The sequence below is a fragment of the Cherax quadricarinatus genome, chromosome 80, assembly GCF_038502225.1.
Source record: "Cherax quadricarinatus isolate ZL_2023a chromosome 80, ASM3850222v1, whole genome shotgun sequence".
Lineage (NCBI taxonomy): Eukaryota > Metazoa > Arthropoda > Malacostraca > Decapoda > Parastacidae > Cherax > Cherax quadricarinatus.
Genome location: NC_091371.1, coordinates 15,417,686 through 15,439,323, shown reverse-complemented (window position 1 = coordinate 15,439,323; position 21,638 = coordinate 15,417,686). Strand labels below are relative to the sequence as shown.

Below are 21,638 nucleotides of genomic sequence, written 5' to 3'. Positions count from 1 at the left end.
AGGAGGGAGAGATACATGATTATATACACCTGGAAAATCCTAGAGGGACTAGTACCGAACTTGCACACGAAAATCACTCACTACGAAAGCAAAAGACTTGGCAGACGATGCACCATCCCCCCAATGAAAAGCAGGGGTGTCACTAGCACGTTAAGAGACCATACAATAAGTGTCAGGGGCCCGAGACTGTTCAACTGCCTCCCAGCACACATAAGGGGGATTACCAACAGACCCCTGGCAGTCTTCAAGCTGGCACTGGACAAGCACCTAAAGTCAGTTCCTGATCAGCCGGGCTGTGGCTCGTACGTTGGTTTGCGTGCAGCCAGCAGCAACAGCCTGGTTGATCAGGCGCTGATCCACCAGGAGGCCTGGTCACAGACCGGGCCGCGGGGGCGTTGACCCCCGAAACTCTCTCCAGGTAAACTCCAGGTAAACTCCAGGTAAACACTGTGCTCTTGGGAGATTCTGAAGAGAAGTTGCAGAGATTGGTGGATGAATTTGGTAGGGTGTGCAAAAGAAGAAAATTGAAAGTGAATACAGGAAAGAGTAAGGTTATGAGGATAACAAAAAGATTAGGTGATGAAAGATTGGATATCAGATTGGAGGGAGAGAGTATGGAGGAGGTGAATGTATTCAGATATTTGGGAGTGGACGTGTCAGCGGATGGGTCTATGAAAGATGAGGTGAATCATAGAATTGATGAGGGGAAAAGGGTGAGTGGTGCACTTAGGAGTCTGTGGAGACAAAGAACTTTGTCCTTGGAGGCAAAGAGGGGAATGTATGAGAGTATAGTTTTACCAACGCTCTTATATGGGTGTGAAGCATGGGTGATGAATGTTGCAGCGAGGAGAAGGCTGGAGGCAGTGGAGATGTCATGTCTGAGAGCAATGTGTGGTGTGAATACAATGCAGAGAATTCGTAGTTTGGAAGTTAGGAGGAGGTGCGGGATTACCAAAACTGTTGTCCAGAGGGCTGAGGAAGGGTTGTTGAGGTGGTTCGGACATGTGGAGAGAATGGAGCGAAACAGAATAACTTCAAGAGTGTATCAGTCTGTAGTGGAAGGAAGGCGGGGTAGGGGTCGGCCTAGGAAAGGTTGGAGGGAGGGGGTAAAGGAGGTTTTGTGTGCGAGGGGCTTGGACTTCCAGCAGGCATGCGTGAGCGTGTTTGATAGGAGTGAATGGAGACAAATGGTTTTTAATACTTGACGTGCTGTTGGAGTGTGAGCAAAGTAACATTTATGAAGGGGTTCAGGGAAACCGGCAGGCCGGACTTGAGTCCTGGAGATGGGAAGTACAGTGCCTGCACTCTGAAGGAGGGGTGTTAATGTTGCAGTTTAAAAACTGTAGTGTAAAGCACCCTTCTGGCAAGACAGTGATGGAGTGAATGATGGTGAAAGTTTTTCTTTTTCGGGCCACCCTGCCTTGGTGGGAATCGGCCAGTGTGATAATAAAATATATATATATATATATATATATATATATATATATATATATATATATATATATATATATATATATATATGTGTGTGTGTGTGTGTGTGTGTGTGTGTGTGTGTGTGTGTGTGTGTGTGTGTGTGTGTGTGTGTGTGTGTGTGTGTGTGTGTGTGTGTGCGTGTGTGTGTGTTATAGGTAATTATTGGAAATATATATGATATAGGTGCCTATATAATATAAGTAGTATGAGGCCTGAGATTTGGAATATAAAATTAAATGTCAAGGCAGAAACTGAGCTACCTTCAAAACTAGGGAGGCCAAGCCCATGATGACACTCTTCAGGTCACTTGTTCTATCTAGGCTGGAATATTGCTGCACACTAACTGCACCTTTCAAGGCAGGTGAAATTGCTGACCTAGAAAATGTACAGAGAACCTTCACGGCGCGCATAACGGAGATAAAACACCTCAATTACTGGGAGCGCTTGAGGTTCCTAAACCTGTATTCCCTGGAACGCAGGCGGGAGAGATACATGATTATATACACCTGGAAAATCCTAGAGGGACTAGTACCGAACTTGCACACGAAAATCACTCACTACGAAAGCAAAAGACTTGGCAGACGATGCACCATCCCCCCAATGAAAAGCAGGGGTGTCACTAGCACGTTAAGAGACCATACAATAAGTGTCAGGGGCCCGAGACTGTTCAACTGCCTCCCAGCATACATAAGGGGGATTACCAACAGACCCCTGGCAGTCTTCAAGCTGGCACTGGACAAGCACCTAAAGTCAGTTCCTGATCAGCCGGGCTGTGGCTCGTACGTTGGTTTGCGTGCAGCCAGCAGCAACAACCTGGTTGATCAGGCTCTGATCCACCAGGAGGCCTGGTCACAGACCGGGCCGCGGGGGCGTTGACCCCCGGAACTCTCTCCAGGTAAACTCCAGGCAGAAACAGCATTTACAGGGCAGAAACTGAGCATTTTCAGGCCTAAACTGAGCATTTTCAAGGCACATTCTTTGATCATTGGTTATTTGACTTTGAGATGCTTAACAGATTTAATTTAGTGTATAAAAAATAAGAACCAGCATATGTTATAGGCCTATCATATAACCTAATGTGGCTGTATGGAGGACTACGTTGGTAAATAAGTTTATTCTGGTATAGATACACATAAATAGTCACATTAATTATCACACACAGCATCGTATGTGTAATTACCTACGATAATTACATATCTGACCATTTTCAGAAATTTGTATAATCCAAATTGTTTGCATAATCTCTCAAAATTTATCAGAGATGAGGATTTTAAATGCATATGGTTTTGGGTGTTCTTTTCCCGTATTATAGATAGGCCTATAATAACATTCTGTGGTAATAATAATTTATTCACGTTTACTAAAAACTGTAAATTATGGAGAATAAATTTGTTATAACCCCAAAATAAGTCGACGTGAAGTATATTCTTTAGATAATATAGTCATTCTTAATCCTGTATGACTGTATACAGTATGAATATACAGTATATGAATGTATAGAGTGAAATGGACTCACCAGGAGGGTTGTAGCGCAGGTATATACGTTTGAGGCTCATAACGTCTGAATAACTAGAGAAGAGGAATATCTGATGGCATGTTTTTGGTTGCTATAACAACGCCGAGGTATAACGTTTTCTTTGATAAATTCACAGAAAATGGTAGGTATATCTTTTAACGTAAACTGAGGTAAAACTAGAATTGGTTTGAAGATAAGATAAGATTTCGTTCGGATTTTTAACCCCGGAGGGTTAGCCATCCAGGATAACCCAAGAAAGTCAGTGCGTCATCGAGGACTGTCTAACTTATTTCCATTGTGGTCCTTAATCTTGTCCCCCAGGATGCGACCCACACCAGTCGACTAACACCCAGGTACCTATTTGCTGCTAGGTGAACAGGACAACAGGTGTAAGGAAACGTGTCAAATGTTTCCACCCGCCGGGAATCGAACCCGGGCGGTCTTAAGAGTAACTTATAGCTACAGACTTTACTGAGATTAACTTGGTTAACTTGAATGCTAAAGCCTACAATCTCTCATATTAAGTATCTGGATTAAGTTCGTAAGATAGTTTGTCGTACTGTTTGTAATGGGTGTGACTTATGTAAGTAAACAGGTGATAGCGAGAACATGAATATGAATGTAGCATACTCACCTCACACATGAGTTAGTTAGCATTTTTAACTGACTCGTGGCCTGGTAGGCAGAGCTTTCGCTTCACACGCTGAGGATCCGTGTTCGATTCCCGGCAAAGGCGAAAACATTGGGAGTGTTTCCTTATACCTGTTGTCCATGTTCACACAGTAAAATAGGTACCTGGGTGTTAGTCGACTAGTGTGGGTCGCATCCTGGGACAAAATTGACCTAATTTGCCCGAAATACGTACTTTGCATAACATGTCAGCCATGGTCTGTATACCTTATACATGTATTTGTTGGGAAAAATTATTATAATTATTATTATTATTATTATTATTATTATTATTATTATTATTATTATTATTATTATTATTAAACAGGGACAATGTTGTTTTAATATTATTAGTGTATGTAGAATTTAGGTCACGTGAAGGGAGTATTTTTTAAAAAATGTATTGAAGCCAGTGGCGGTCTGGGAATATTTTTTTATGTTCTGGAAGGGAATCTAAATTTTTGGACTCGTTATTCGCATGGAGTTTTTGGATACCTGGTAATACCTGGAGGGTATTCCGGGAATCAACGCCCCCGCGGCCCTGTCCAAGATAAGTTAAGAATATAAGAAAGGAGGAACACTGCAGGAGGCCTGTTGGCCCATACTAGGCAGGTCCTTTACAATTCATCCCACTAACAAACATTTGACCAACCCAATTTTCAATGCCACCCAAGAAACAAGCTCTGATGTGCAAGTCCCACTCAAATCCAACCCCTCCCACTCATGTACTTATCCAACCTAAATTTGAAACTACCCAAAGTCCCAGCCTCAATAACCCAACTAGGTAGACTGTTCCACTCATCAACTATCCTATTTCCAAACCAATACTTTCCTATGTCCTTTCTAAATCTAAACTTATCTAATTTAAATCCATTACTGCGGGTTCTCTCCTCGAGAGACATCCTCAAGACCTTATTAATATCCCCTTTATTAATATCTATCTTCCACTTATACACTTCGATCAGGTCTCCCCTCATTCTTCGTCTAACAAGTGAATGTAACTTAAGAGTCTTCAATCTTTCTTCATAAGGAAGATTTCTAATGCTATGTATTAATTTAGTCATCCTACGCTGAATGTTTTCTAACGAATTTATGTCCATTCTGTAATATGGAGACCAGAACTGAGCTGCATAATCTAGGTGAGGCCTTACTAATGATGTATAAAGCTGCAGTATGACCTCTGGACTTCTGTTGCTTACACTTCTTGATATAAATCCCAGTAATCTATTTGCCTTATTACGTACGCTTAGGCATTGCTGTCTTGGTTTAAGGTTGCTGCTTACCATAACCCCCAAGTCCTTTTCGCAATCTGTATGGCTAAGTTCTACATTATTTAACTTATAAGTACTAGGGTTATGGACACTTCCGAGCTTCAGAACCTTGCACTTATCTACATTGAACTGCATCTGCCACTTTTCTGACCAAGAATAGAGTTTGTTTAAATCCTCCTCGAGCACATGGTATATTAAAATGGCATTTATTTCTTGTATTGTGTCTGTGTTCCTTTACAACTTTCCAGGAAGAGTCTGAGACCTGAGTTCAAGTTAAGATAGGATAAGATTTTGCTCGGCTCTTTAACCCTGGAGGGTTATCCGCCCCAGAGAGTCCAAGAAAGTCAGTGCGTCATCAAGGACGCACAGACTATACTAGTCTAGTACCTGGTTATGCAGAACATTTCCCGCAACATAGGTTAATTTTGTTCCCAGGATACCACCCACACCAGTCACACACACACACACACACACACACACACACACACACACACACACACACACACACACACACACACACACACACACACACACACACATATATATATATATATATATATATATATATATATATATATATATATATATATATATATATATATATATCTCCCTCCTGGGTTAAAATTCAGTACAAGATCTTATCTTACAGAACAAGGTCTTATCTTATCTTGCATACAGAGTATGCACCGCTCTGTTTTAAGCCCCTCGTTTTGAGCTCTTTCATTTGAGCTTTAATGTTTTCAAACCTCGTTTTGATCTCTCATGTTTTGAACCCTCAAAACTATACAATCCTCACGTTTGGGACGCTCTCGCTTCGAGCCTTCACATTTCTAGCAGTCACATCGCTATATAGTGTGTAATGTGACTTGCCAGTTGCAAATTTAACGTCATGGAGAACCACATCAAAAAAAAAGCTGCGAATTCTCTGCGTAGTATTCACACCACACATCACCTCAAACACCACATTCCTCACAAATATCTGGATACATTTACGCGCGCGCACACACACTGGTGGGGCGAGTAGCTGTGAATCGACCCCTGCAACAATAAATAGGTGAATACATACACACACACACACACACACACACACACACACACACACACACACACACACACACACACACACACACACACACACACACACACACACATACACACATACACATACAGCGTATGGGCGCCTAGCAAACCTCAGAACAGCATTCCGACATCTTAATAAGGAATCGTTCAGGACCCTGTACACCGTGTACGTTAGGTCCATATTGGAGTATGCGGCACCAGTTTGGAACCCACACCTAGCCAAGCACGTGAAGAAACTAGAGAAAGTGCAAGGTTTGCAACAAGACTAGTCCCAGAGCTAAGAGGTATATCCTACGAGGAGAGGTTAAGGGAGATCAACCTGACGACACTGGAGGACAGGAGAGATAGGGGGGACATGATAACGACATACAAAATACTGAGAGGAATTGATAAGGTGGATAAAGACAGGATGTTCCAGAGACTGGACACAGCAGCAAGGGGACACAGTTGGAAGTTGAAGACACAGATGAATCACAGGGATGTTAGGAAGTATTTCTTCAGCCACAGAGTAGTCAGTAAGTGGAATAGTTTGGGAAGCGATGTAGTGGAGGCAGGATCCATACATAGCTTTAAGCAGAGGTATGATAAAGCTCACGGCTCAGGGAGAGTGACCTAGTAGCGACCAGTGAAGAGGCGAGGCCAGGAGTTATGACTCGACCCCTGCAACCTCAACTAGGTGAGTACAACTAGGTGAGTACAACTAGGTGAGTACAACTAGGTGAGTACAACTAGGTGAGTACAACTAGGTGAGTACAACTAGGTGAGTACAACTAGGTGAGTACACACACACACAAAAAATGTACATACACAGATGTGTACATGTATGTGCCTTCAAAACCACAGTGCAGACTTATACTACATGGTAAAACTATTTTTGTTTTCTTTTAAATTATATTTAAGACTCGTGGTAACACTTGTTCTCTTTGCTGACGAACAAAACACCAACAACAACTCGTGATTTTTTCGGATTAGTAGCCCGACGGGCTACTAATCCATTGCGGACCCTTGATCCTTTCCCAGGATATACGACCTGTAGTAGTGTACTAACTCCTTGGTACCTATTTACTGCTAGGTGAACAGGGGCAGTAGGTGTAAGGTGACTTGAGGGTAAGATTCGACCTGCCGGGAATTGAACTCGGGTCCCTTTGTATGTGAGCCGGAGGCTCTACCAATAAACTTACAGGGAGAAAAATATTTCGCTAATAACGAACTCGTTCGAGCAGTTAGTCCCTTGGTTATGAACCTATCGCTAATAACGAACTACTGTCATTAACATCCTCATGTTCGTTATCAAGTACTTACATACAGCGAAGTAACAGGCAGTAAACGAGCCTCGGTAACCTAACCTCAATAAAGAATGAGTCCTGATAACGAACTAGTTATGAGCAACCAGGACGTTACCCTCGTTATCGATCCTAGCAAGGAGAGGGGAACTAGAACGCAGGTGTGCATGTGTGTATATGTGTATTTACCTATATGTAATTACCTATTTGAGCATATAATTGGTTGTGTACAGAGTAGTGTATATCTCGGTGTATGTACACTGAGAAGTGTATATCTTTTAAGAGTGTATATAGTGGGAGGTATAAACCATACCCCGGCCGGGATTGAACCCGCGGTCATAGAGTCTCAAAACTCCAGCGGGTTCAATCCCGGCCGGGGTATGGTTTGTTTGCAATCGTGTCATTACGATTTCGTGAGTCGTGGGAGGTATCTTCCAGTGTATATTCAAAGGTGTCCGCCTCCTAGTATATACACAGGTTGTGTACCTCTTTAGTGCACATACAGAGAAATGTGTATCTCCTAGTGTATATATTCACCGAGTAGTGTTTCTTTAGGTGTATATACACTGAGAACTAACGTTAATCGATATTTCAGTATTAAAGTATATAGGATAGTGTGGCCGTTCAGGCGAGGTTATTTAGGCTTGAAACAGGAAAAGCAAGATATCGTTATATATGTTAGACATCTGGAAGAAATCACAATGGAACGCGTGACTGGAAATATGAAAAATACACCACAGTGAAAATTCGAAATAAAACCTACGCTTTCATATACTTACACATCTTCAGAGGAAGATGTGTGTGTGTGTGTGTGTGTGCACATGACAGCACTCAGGTTTCATTTCCTGTTTTCATTGTGGGTATCAGTGACCTTTGCCGGGTATTGCACCACTTTTTTTTTCGAGGTTTTCTAGCATTTGTGAAATTTTTTATTTATCATTAACTTCGAGTAAAAGTGCGTAATGTTATTAATTGTAACGAAGTGGACATCAACGAGGCCTAGTGCTGGGGTAGTTAGTGTGGCTTAATTGTAACGAAGTGGACATCAACGAGGCCTAGTGCTGGGGTAGTTAGTGTGGCTTAATTGTAACGAAGTGGACATCAACGAGGCCTAGTGCTGGGGTAGTTAGTGTGGCTTAATTGTAACGAAGTGGACATCAACGAGGCCTAGTGCTGGGGTAGTTAGTGTGGCTTAATTGTAACGAAGTGGACATTAACGAGGCCTAGTGCTGGGGTAGTTAGTGTGGCTTAATTGTAACGAAGTGGACATTAACGAGGCCTAGTGCTGGGGTAGTTAGTGTGGCTTAATATAAGTTTACTCTCAGTTATTTTTTTTAAATCAAGTCTACTGTCTTTTTTTTTAATGCGCTGTATCAGCCTACTATCAGTTTTTTTTAATATGTACTGTCAGTTGTTTTTAAATGTGTTCTATCATCCTACTATCAGTTACTATATAAATGTGTTCTATCATCCTACTAACAGTTACTATATAAATGTGTTCTATCATCCTACTAACAGTTACTATATAAATGTGTTCTATCATCCTACTATCAGTTACTATATAAATGTGTTCTATCATCCTACTAACAGTTACTATATAAATGTGTTCTATCATCCTACTAACAGTTACTATATAAATGTGTTCTATCATCCTACTAACAGTTACTATATAAATGTGTTCTATCATCCTACTGTCAATAACTTATTAAATGTGTTAAGAAATATCGCAGTCATCACTTGTGGTAAATTCAGCACCAGATGCCAGTCTTCAGGGGAGAAGTTGACGCCTTCCTCCACGGTTAATTATGGCCTTAATTTTTAAAGGGATGGAGGGGTATGCCAGTGGAAGGCCTCGGTCACTTGACCAAAAGCTCCAGCTGCTGGTTATCAAATGACTAAGACCCACGTCAGGAAACACTTGTCCTCTTTCCTGACAAATCTTACCTAACCTAACCTTACTCTAGGTATTTCCTACCCAGGAGGGATGTGGTCTTTATCTTGGACTACGTGCTGCTTGCAACAACAGTCTGAGTGACCAGTCTAGCCAAAAAAACAGTTTGGTCTAGGATGAGTCACAAGAGCAACGACCCCGGGATCATCAATAGAAGACTGATGTTTTGAGTGCCAGTAGTGTGGTGGAGGTGTAATATAAAGTAACCACTGGCTTACCACTGTTGAACTCACCACTCTGAATGATGGAGTACTGGGAGGATACAGGTGTGTGTGTGTGTACTCACCTATTTGTGGTTGCAGGGGTCGAGTCCTAGCTCCTGGCCCCGCCTCTTCACCGGTTGCTACTAGGCCCTCTCTCTCCCCGCTCCATGAGCTTTATCAAACCTCGTCTTAAAACTGTGTATGGTTCCTGCCTCCACTACGTCATTTTCTAGGCTATTCCACTGCCTTACAACTCTATGACTGAAGAAATACTTCCTACTATCTCTCTGACTCATTTGTGTCTTCAACTTCCAATTGTGGCCTCTTGTTTCTGTGTCCCCTCCCTGGAACATCCTGTCCTTGTCCACCTTGTCTATTCCACGCAGTATTTTATATGTCGTTATCATGTCTCCCCTGACCCTCCTGTCCTCCAGTGTCGTCAGGCCGATTTCCCTTAATCTTTCTTCATAGGACATTCCCCTTAGCTCTGGAACTAACCTTGTTGCAAACCTTTGTACTTTCTCTAGTTTCTTGACGTGCTTTATCAAGTGCGGGTTCCAAACAGGTGCTGCATACTCCAGTATGGGCCTGACATACACGGTGTACAGTGTCTTGAATGATTCCTAACTAAGGTGTCGGAATGCTGTTCTCAGGTTTGCCAGGCGCCCATATGCTGCAGCAGTTATCTGATTGATGTGTGCTTCCGGAGACATGCTCGGTTTTATACTCACCCCAAGATCTTTCTCCTTGAGTGAGGTTTGCAGTCTTTGGCCACCTAGCCTATACTCTGTCTGTGGTCTTCTGTGCCCTTCCCCTATCTTCATGACTTTGCATTTGGCAGGATTAAATTCGAGAAGCCATTTGCTGGACCAGGTGTCCAGTCTGTCCAGGTCTCTTTGAAGTCCTGTGTGTGTGTGTGTGTGTGTGTGTGTGTGTGTGTGTGTGTGTGTGTGTGTGTGTGTGTGTATGTGTGTGTGTGTGTATGTACTCACCTAAATGTGATTGTAGGGGTGGATTTACAGCTCCTGGCTCCACCTCTTCGCTGGTCACTACTAAGTTGACTCTCTGCTCCATGAGCTTAATCGTAGAGGTGTGTGTGTGTGTACTCACCTAGTTGTGGTTCCAAGGGTCGAGTCATAGCTCCTGGCCCCGCCTCTTCACTGGCCGCTACTGGGTCACTTTCCCTGCACCACACTTTGTCATACCTCTGCTTAAAGCTATGAATGGATCCTGCCTCCACTACATCGCTTCTCAAACTATTCCACTTCATGACTACTCTGTGACTGAAGAAATATTTCCTAACATCCCTGTGATTCATCTGTGTCTTCAACCTCCAACTGTGTCCCGTTGTTGCTGTGTCCCATCTCTGGAACACTGTCTCTGTCCACCTTGTCAATTCCTCTCAGTATTTTATATGTCGTTATCATGTTATCCCTATCTCTCCTGTCCTCCAGTGTCGTCAGGTCGATTTCCCTTAACCTCTCCTCGTAGGACATATCCCTTAGCTCTGCGACTAGCCTTGTTGCAAACCTTTGCACTTTCTCTAGTTTCTTCACGTGTTTGGCTAGATGTAGGCTCCAAACTGGTGCCGTATACTCCAATAGGGGCCTAACGTACACAGTGTGTGTGTGTGTGTGTGTGTGTGTGTGTGTGTGTGTGTGTGTGTGTGTGTGTGTGTGTGTTAGTTACCATTTTGTCCTAGGCACATGTCGATTAGACACTAGGCCTGTTGTGTGTGTGTAGGTGTGTAGGTGTGTGTGTGTGTGTGTGTGTGTGTGTGTGTGTGTGTGTGTATTTACATGAGTGCGTGTGTACACGGTAGATGCACGCCAGATGTACAACAAGTGTACAGCAGGTGTAAGGCAGGGACAGCTGAGATGATCCAGGAAGTGACTAGTTTGATTCTCCAACACTCCACTGACATCTACCCCACACTACCACCTGTCCCACACTGCCACCTGTCCCACACTGCCACCTGTCCCACACTGCCACCTGTCCCACACTACCACCTGTCCCACACTACCACCTGTCCCACACTACCACCTACCCCTCACTACCAACTACAACCACACTACCACCTACCCCCACACTACCAACTACAACCACACTACCACCTACCCCCACGCTACCACCTACCCCTCACTACCAACTACAACCACACTACCACCTACCCCCACACTACCACCTACCCCTCACTACCAACTACAACCACACTACCACCTACCCCCACACTACCACTTGCAACTAGCATCAGCACATAGTTCACAACAACCATAGAAAGTTTAATAAATTATATTCACACTAGAAGAAACACATATTCCCCTCGATCATTTTCGTCCATGAAGTCTCCCTGCCTTGACAACGCTGCTGGCTACGTGTGTGTCAGTACTCACCTAGTTGTGAGTACGCACGTGTGAGTCATTCCACCCCGTGTGTGTGTGTGTGTGTGTGTGTGTGTGTGTGTGTGTGTGTGTGTGTGTGTGTGTGTGTGTGTGTGTGTGTGTGTGTGTGTGTGTGTGTGTGTCTGTGTGTGTGTGTGTGTATGTGTGTGTGTGTGTGTGTGTGTGTGTGTGTGTGTGTATGTGTGTGTGTGTGTGTGTGTGTGTGTGTGTGTGTGTGTGTCTGTGTGTGTGTGTGTGTGTGTGTGTGTGTGTGTGTGTGTGTGTGTGTGTGTGTGTGTGTGTGTGTGTGTGTGTGTGTGTGTGTGTGTGTGTCTGTGTGTGTGTGTGTGTGTGTGTATGTGTGTGTGTGTGTGTGTGTGTGTGTGTGTGTGTGTGTGTGTGTGTGTACTCATCTACATGTGGTTGCAGGGCTCTAGTTACAGCTTCTGGCCTACACTTTTTCGCTGGTAGTTACTAGGTCCATTCTCTCCCGGTTCCAAGAGCCTTATCGTACCTGTTCTGAAAGCTATGTATGGATCCTGCTTTGCTAGTTCCAGAGCATTATTGCATAACATAAGAACATAAGAACATAAGAACGAAGGAACACTGCAGAAGGCCTACTGGCCCTTGCGAGGCAGGTCCAAGTCTCCTACCGGCTTAAGCCAATGCACCCAACCTAGTCAGGTCAGGTCACATTGACTTAAGGGAGGAACACGGCAACCGACCTGGTAGCACAAGCTATCAGGTCTAACTCACACCCACCCACATCCACTCATGTATTTATCCAACCTATTTTTAAAGCTACACAACGTTCTGGCCTCTATAACGGTACTTGGGAGTTTGTTCCACTCATCCACAACTCTATTACCAAACCAGTACTTTCCTATATCCTTCCTGAATCTGAATTTTTCCAACTTAAAACCATTGCTGCGAGTCCTGTCTAGGCTAGATATTTTCAGCACACTATTTACATCCCCTTTATTTATTCCTGTCTTCCATTTATACACCTCAATCATATCCCCCCTAATTCTACGTCTTTCTAGAGAGTGCAGATTCAGGGCCCTTAGTCTATCCTCATAGGGAAGGTTTCTGATACATGGGATCAACTTTGTCATCCTCCTTTGTACATTTTCCAGAGAATTTATATCCATTCTGTAATAAGGTGACCAAAACTGTGCAGCATAATCTAAATGAGGCCTAACCAAGGATGTATAGAGTTGAAGAACAACCTGAGGACTCCTATTATTTATGCTTCTTGATATGAAGCCAAGGATTCTATTAGCTTTATTGCGAACACTTATGCACTGTTGTCTTGGTTTCAGATTACTGCTAACCAGAACTCCTAAATCTTTTTCGCAATCCGTAATATTAAGATCTACATTATTTAGTTTATATGTGGCATGGTTATTGTCCTGTCCAACATTTAGAACTTTGCATTTGTCTATATTAAACTGCATCTGCCACTTCTCCGACCACTGCATCAGTCTATTCAAATCTTCCTGGAGTGCTCGAATGTCCTCGTCAGAATGAATTCGACGGCCTATTTTGGTGTCATCGGCAAACTTGCCGATGTCGCTCTTTATGCCCTCATCTATGTCGTTTATGTAGATTGTGAACAGCAGGGGGCCCAACACTGACCCCTGTGGAACACCGCTCGTGACACTTCCCCACTCTGATTTCTCCCCATTTATGCAAACTCTCTGCTGCCTATTTGTCAACCATGCCTCTATCCAGGAAAAAATTTCTCCTCCTATTCCATGTGCTTTAATTTTCCTCAATAGTCTCTGATGTGGGACCCTGTCAAAAGCCTTACTGAAGTCCATATACACAATATCATATTCATTACCATGATCTACCTCCTCAAATACCTTAGTGAAAAAAGTTAATAAATTCGTAAGGCAGGAACGCCCCTTTGTAAAACCATGCTGAGATTCGTTGATTAATTTATGCTTTTCAAGGTGGCTACGAACTGCCTCGGCAATTATTGATTCCATAAATTTTCCCACTATGGAGGTTAGGCTTATTGGTCTATAGTTCGAAGCTAAGGACCTGTCACCTGTTTTGAAAATAGGTATCACATTTGCCATTTTCCACTTATCTGGCACCATGCCAGTTTGTAGTGATATGTTGAAAAGATTAGCCAAAGGTGTGCTAAGCTCCTCTTTACATTCCTTTAGAACCCTTGCATACAGTTCATCAGGGCCTGGGGATTTGTTAGGTTTTAATTTATCTATTTGCCTAAGGACCATGTCACTTGTGACCCTAATAGTACACAGTTTATTATCGTCCTGTTCTACATAATTTATCATTACTGGAATATCGCTGGTATCCTCCTGTGTAAAAACTGAGAGGAAGTATGTGTTAAAAATTCTACACATTTCCTTATCACTGTCAGTGAGCTGACCCGAGGAACTTTTGAGTGGGCCTATCTTGTCCCTGATCTTACTTCTGTATACCTGAAAGAATCCTTTTGGGTTAGTCTTCGATTCTCTTGCAACTTTAACCTCATAATCTCTTTTTGCTTTTCTAATTCCCTTTTTTATTTCTCTCTTTAACTGAATATATCGATTTCTCAATTGCCCCTCTCCTCTTTTGATTTGCCTATATATGCCTCTCTTTTGACCAATCAGATATTTTAATCTATTGTTCATCCATTTAGGATCATTTTTGTTTGATCTGATTTCCCTATTTGGAACATAATTTGACTGAGCAGCTAGAACTATGCCCTGGAAAGCATCATATCGGCAACCATCACCACCTACCTGACCCTTAGTCAGGTCATTCCAGTTCAGCCCACCTAAGTAATTTTTCAGTCCTATGAAATCAGCCAAGCGAAAGTCAGGGACGGAGACTTGATTGCCATTATTAGGGGAATTCCATGATATATTAAAACTGAGTGATTTGTGATCACTTTCCCCAAGCTCATCATTAACCTCAAGATTATTAATTAGTGTTTCCCTACTGGCAAGAACCAAGTCAAGGAGGTTATTTCCCCTAGTTGGCTCTGTCACAAACTGTTTTAAAAAACAATCCTGGATCGTATCAAGAAAGTCACCTGACTCTAAATTTCCTGTCAAATTGCTCCAGTCAATCTGTCTATAGTTGAAATCTCCCATTAGCACAACATTTTCGTATGTAGATGCCTTACGAATTTCGTCCCATAGAAGTTTACTGCACTCCCTATCAAGATTTGGGGCCCTGTAAATCACACCCAAAATTAGTTTTTCTCGGCCCTCGAGAAGCTGTAACCAAACAGATTCAGTGGCTGACGCTTCTAATTTAATATCTTGTCTAACACAACAATTTAAATTGTCTCTGACATACATCGCTACTCCACCACCTTTCCTGTTGACCCTGTCAGTGTGGAATAATTTATAGCCTTGTATGTGACATTCAGAGGGCATCTCTCTATCTTTCAGATTGAGCCAGGTCTCTGTTATAGCAATAATATCTATGTCTCCTGCACTTGCAATTAATCTTAGCTCATCTATCTTATTTCTTACACTCCTGCTATTAGTATAGTAAACCTTAAGGGAGCTAGTCCCTTGCTGCCCTCTGCTGTCCCCCTTTGTTTGCTGACCTGATCTATTGTCTTTATTTATAACTTCATGCTGAATGCCTTTTATACATTTACTGTTTCCAACCCAAGTGTTGCAACCTGCTTGTTTCCCACACACACCCATACCTCTATCTTCCATCAGTTTAAAATCATAGGCATTTCACCAATGGCCTTCTCAATCGAGTCTGCAAGTGCTACCACCCCAGCCCCAGAGAGATGTACCCCATCCCTTGCATACATATCATGTTTGCCATAAAAGTTGTTCCAGTTGTCAATGAATGGGATTGCAAGTTCCTTGCAGTATCTGTCTAGCCAGAAATTTACACCAATTGCCCTAGACAACCATTCATTTCCTACTCCCCTTCTAGGCAAGATGCTACATATGATTGGGATCCCTCCCTTAGACTTAATGAAATCTATAGCTGACCTGTACTTATCTAGCAGCTCTTCTCTCCTACCCTTCCCAATATCATTTCCACCAGCACTGAGACAGATAATGGGCTTGCTCCCATTACCTGACATGATATTATCCAGCCTGTTGACAATGTCCCCAACACCAGCTCCAGGGAAGCACACTCTATCTCTCATCTTCTTATTCCTATTACAAAAAGCACGGTCAATGTATCTTACCTGAGAGTCACCAACCACAAGAATGCGCTTACCTCCATTAGCAGGGGCAGTAGTACCCTTACCTTCACTGGCCACTGAAGTACATTCATCCTGAAGAACAGAGAAGCGATTTCCTACCTTCAGATCTTCACTCTTAACTTTCCTTACTCTGATGCGCCTTCCATTACTGTGAACTACTCGCCACTTGTAGCAGGTGCTGGGCTGCACCTCACTGCTGGTAGCCGTTGCTGCCTCCCCAACTACAGCCTCCTCACAGCGAGAGACAGACTGCACCTCGCTGCTAGAAGCCTCATTCCTCACAACTCCAGCCACCTCACACTCTCTCCCAGACCCATTGAAGTGGACCTTCAGCCTCCTAATCTCCTCCTGGAGAAGCAAGACCTCCTCCTTCAACTCTCCAACCTCAATTTTTAAAACACTGCAGAAGCAAGCCATGCTTTGTAACCGTCCACACTAATCCCCAAGGCAGCTCAGGGTCTGTGACCTCACGTGACGACTGACCACTGAGTACTGAAGTCATCCTTGGAGAGGCGAAAACATTATACGAACTCACAGGTGCTGGGCTCACACTGGGTGCTGGGCTCACACTGGGTGCTGGGCTCACACTGGGTACTGGGCTCACACTGGGTGCTGGGCTCACACTGGGTGCTGGGCTCACACTGGGTGCTGGGCTCACACTGGGTGCTGGGCTCACACTGGGTGCTGGGCTCACACTGGGTGCTGGGCTCACACTGGGTGCTGGGCTCACACTGGGTGCTGGGCTCACACTGGGTACTGGGCTCACACTGGGTGCTGGGCTCACACTGGGTGCTGGGCTCACACTGGGTGCTGGGCTCACACTGGGTGCTGGGCTCACATTGAGTGCTGGGCTCACACTGGGTGCTGGGCTCACACTGGGTGCTGGGCTCACATTGGGTGCTGGGCTCACACTGGGTGCTGGGCTCACACTGCTGGAAAAATGTTTCCAGCAGTTTTAATTTTAATTTTATTTCCTCTGCATTTCCGATGAAGCAAACTGCACCCCAACCAGGGTGTCCACTACACCCAGGGTGTCCACTACACCCAGGGTGTCCACTACACCCAGGGTGTCCACTACACCCAGGGTGTCCAGTACACCCAGGGTGTCCACTACCTCAGGGTGTCCACTACACCCAGGGTGTCCACTACACCCAGGGTGTCCACTACCTCAGGGTGTACACTACACCCAGGGTGTCCACTACACCCAGGGTGTCCACCACACCCAGGGTGTCCACTGCACCCAGGGTGTCCACTACACCCAGGGTGTCCACCACACCCATGGTGTCTACTACACCCAGGGTGTCCACTACACCCAGGGTGTCCACTACACCCAGGGTGTCCACTACACCCAGGGTGTCCACTACACCCAGGGTGTCCACTACACCCAGGGTGTCCACTACACCCAGGGTGTCCACTACACCCAGGGTGTCCACTACACCCAGGGTGTCCACTTCACCCAGGGTGTCCACTACACCCAGGGTGTCCACTACACCCAGGGTCTACTACACCCAGGGTGTCCACCACACTCAGGGTGTCCACCACACCCAGGTTGTCCACTACACCCAGGGTGTCCACTACACCCTGGGTGTCCACTACATCCAGGGTGTCCACTACACTCAGGGTGTCCACTACGCCCAGGGTGTCCACTATACCCAGGGTGTCCACTGCACCCAGGGTGTCCACCACACCCAGCGGGTCCACACCCAGGGTGTCCACTACACTCAGCGTGTCCACCACACCCAGGGGGTCCACCACACCCAGGGTGTCCACTTCACCCAGCGTGTCCACTACACCCAGGGTGTCCACTACCTCAGTGTGTCCACTACACCCAGGGTGTCCACCACACCCAGGGTGTCCACTGCACCCAGGGTGTCCACTACACCCAGGGTGTCCACCACACCCATGGTGTCTACTACACCCAGGGTGTCCACCACACCCAGGGTGTCCACTTCACCCAGGGTATTCACCACACCCCGGGTGTCCACCACTCCCAGGTTGCCCACCACAGCCCGGGTGTCCACCACACCCAAGTTGCCCACCACACCCAGTGTCCACCACACCCAGGTTGTCCACAACACCCAGGTTGTCCACCACACCCAGGTTGTCCACCACACCCAGGGTGTCCACCACACCCAGGTTGTCCACCACACCCAGGGTGTCCACCACACTCAGGGTGTCCACCACACCCAGGGTGTCCATCACACCCAGGGTGTCCACCACATGCAGGTTGTCCACCACATCCAGGGTGTCCACCACACCCAGGTTGTCCACCACACCCAGGGTGTTCACCACACCCAGGGTGTCCACCACACTCAGGGTGTCCACCACACCCAGGGTGTCCAAGACACCCAGGGTGTCCACCACACCCAGGGTGCCCAACACCCAGGGTGTCCACCACACCCAGGGTGTCCACCACACCCAGGGTGTCCAACACATCCAGGGTGTCCACCACACCCAGGGTGTCCACCACACCCAGGGTGTCCAACACACCCAGGGTGTCCACCACACCCAGGGTGTCCACCACACCCAGGGTGTCCACCACACCCAGGGTGTCCACACCCAGGGTGTCCACAACACCCAGGGTGTCCAACTCACCCAGGGTGTCCACACCCAGGGTGTCCACCACACCCAGGGTGTCCACACCTAGGGTGTCCACCACACCCAGGGTGTCCACCACACCCAGGGTGTCCACTACACCCAGTGTGTCCACTACACCCAGGGTGTTCACTACACCCAGGGTGTCCACCACACCCACGGTGTCCAATACACCCAGGGTGTTCACTACACCCAGGGTGTCCTCCACACCCAGGGTGTCCACCACACCCAGGGTGTCCTCCACACCCAGAGTGTCCACCACACCGAGAATGTCCACCACACCCAGGGTGTCCACCACACCCAGGGTGTCCACCACACCCTGGGTTCCCAGCACACACCATAGAAAGGGTTGGAAGATTTGCTTCTATACAAATCCCCTTTTCCATCGCCTATTTCTCCCATTATTCCTTTTCCCCAGTCCCACTCCCCTCTCTCCTCCCCTTCACTTCCCCTACCTCTGGTCCTGTCCCCCTGTCACTATCCTTCACCCCCTTCAAGTCTCACATATCTCTATGCATGCAGTCTGATATATGTAGTTTACACTGGTGCGTGTGCCTGTTCACCTAGAAGTCAGTAGGTATCTGGTTGTTATGCGACTGGTGTGGGTCGCATCCTGGGGGAGAAAATCACGCTAAGTTGCCCAAAATTCTCTGCATAAGAAGGGGTATTTTATTATAGTATGTCACTGATGTTAGCTATAGTCGCAGCCCTGCCTCATAGTGTGGTGGAGGTACTGTCGCAGCCCTGCCTCATAGTGTGGTGGAGGTACTGTCGCAGCCCTGCCTCATAGTGTGGTGGAGGTACTGTCGCAGCCCTGCCTCATAGTGTGGTGGAGGTACTGTCGCAGCCCTGCCTCATAGTGTGGTGGAGGTACTGTCGCAGCCCTGCCTCATAGTGTGGTGGAGGTACTGTCGCAGCCCTGCCTCATAGTGTGGTGGAGGTACTGTCGCAGCCCGGCCTCATAGTGTGGTGGAGGTACTGTCGCAGCCCTGCCTCATAGTGTGGTGGAGGTACTGTCGCAGCCCTGCCTCATAGTGTGGTGGAGGTACTGTCGCAGCCCGGCCTCATAGTGTGGTGGAGGTACTGTCGCAGCCCTGCCTCATAGTGTGGTGGAGGTACAGTCGCAGCCCTGCCTCATAGTGTGGTGGAGGTACTGTCGCAGCCCGGCCTCATAGTGTGGTGGAGGTACTGTCGCAGCCCTGCCTCATAGTGTGGTGGAGGTACTGTCGCAGCCCAGTCGCAGCCCGGCCTCATAGTGTGGTGGAGGTACTGTCGCAGCCCTGCCTCATAGTGTGGTGGAGGTACTGTCGCAGCCCTGCCTCATAGTGTGGTGGAGGTACTGTCGCAGCCCTGCCTCATAGTGTGGTGGAGGTACAGTCGCAGCCCTGCCTCATAGTGTGGTGGAGGTACTGTCGCAGCCCTGCCTCATAGTGTGGTGGAGGTACTGTCGCAGCCCTGCCTCATAGTGTGGTGGAGGTACCTGCCTCATAGTGTGGTGGAGGTACTGTCGCAGCCCTGTGCCTCATAGTGTGGTGGAGGTACAGTCGCAGCCCTGCCTCATAGTGTGGTGGAGGTACTGTCGCAGCCCTGCCTCATAGTGTGGTGGAGGTACTGTCGCAGCCCTGCCTCATAGTGTGGTGGAGGTACTGTCGCAGCCCTGCCTCATAGTGTGGTGGAGGTACTGTCGCAGCCCTGCCTCATAGTGTGGTGGAGGTACTGTCGCAGCCCTGCCTCATAGTGTGGTGGAGGTACTGTCGCAGCCCTGCCTCATAGTGTGGTGGAGGTACTGTCGCAGCCCTGCCTCATAGTGTGGTGGAGGTACTGTCGCAGCCCTGCCTCATAGTGTGGTGGAGGTACTGTCGCAGCCCTGCCTCATAGTGTGGTGGAGGTACTGTCGCAGCCCTCCTCATAGTGTGGTGGAGGTACTGTCGCAGCCCTGCCTCATAGTGTGGTGGAGGTACTGTCGCAGCCCTGCCTCATAGTGTGGTGGAGGTACTGTCGCAGCCCTGCCTCATAGTGTGGTGGAGGTACTGTCGCAGCCCGGCCTCATAGTGTGGTGGAGGTACAGTCGCAGCCCTCATAGTGTGGTGGAGGTACTGTCGCAGCCCGGCCTCATAGTGTGGTGGAGGTACTGTCGCAGCCCTGCCTCATAGTGTGGTGGAGGTACTGTCGCAGCCCGGCCTCATAGTGTGGTGGAGGTACTGTCGCAGCCCTGCCTCATAGTGTGGTGGAGGTACTGTCGCAGCCCGGCCTCATAGTGTGGTGGAGGTACTGTCGCAGCCCTGCCTCATAGTGTGGTGGAGGTACTGTCGCAGCCCTGCCTCATAGTGTGGTGGAGGTACTGTCGCAGCCCGGCCTCATAGTGTGGTGGAGGTACTGTCGCAGCCCTGCCTCATAGTGTGGTGGAGGTACTGTCGCAGCCCGGCCTCATAGTGTGGTGGAGGTACTGTCGCAGCCCTGCCTCATAGTGTGGTGGAGGTACTGTCGCAGCCCGGCCTCATAGTGTGGTGGAGGTACTGTCGCAGCCCGGCCTCATAGTGTGGTGGAGGTACTGTCGCAGCCCTGCCTCATAGTGTGGTGGAGGTACTGTCGCAGCCCGGCCTCATAGTGTGGTGGAGGTACAGCCCTGCCTCATAGTGTGGTGGAGGTACTGTCGCAGCCCTCCTCATAGCGTGGTGGAGGTACTGTCGCAGCTCGGCCTCATAGTGTGGTGGAGGTACTGTCGCAGCCCGGCCTCATAGTGTGGTGGAGGTACTGTCGCAGCCCTGCCTCATAGTGTGGTGGAGGTACTGTCGCAGCCCTGCCTCATAGTGTGGTGGAGGTACTGTCGCAGCCCGGCCTCATAGTGTGGTGGAGGTACTGTCGCAGCCCTGCCTCATAGTGTGGTGGAGGTACTGTCGCAGCCCGGCCTCATAGTGTGGTGGAGGTACAGTCGCAGCCCTGCCTCATAGTGTGGTGGAGGTACTGTCGCAGCCCTGCCTCATAGTGTGGTGGAGGTACTGTCGCAGC

At 47.1% G+C, this 21,638-nt stretch overlaps 1 protein-coding gene across 1 annotated transcript in view; it reads right to left on the bottom strand.

Annotated features, from left to right (window-relative positions):
- The window catches only part of LOC128705100 (dynein assembly factor with WD repeat domains 1-like), a 34,227-nt gene extending 16,913 nt beyond the window's left edge, over nt 1–17,314 (bottom strand). The window contains exons 1-2 of the mRNA XM_070102236.1: nt 17,202–17,314; nt 16,518–16,966 (exon numbers count right to left, since the gene is read on the bottom strand). Coding sequence (XP_069958337.1) covers nt 16,518–16,966; nt 17,202–17,314 — 562 coding nt within the window. The remainder of the gene's footprint in view (nt 1–16,517; nt 16,967–17,201) is intronic.
- Nucleotides 17,315–21,638: the final 4,324 nt, after the last annotated feature.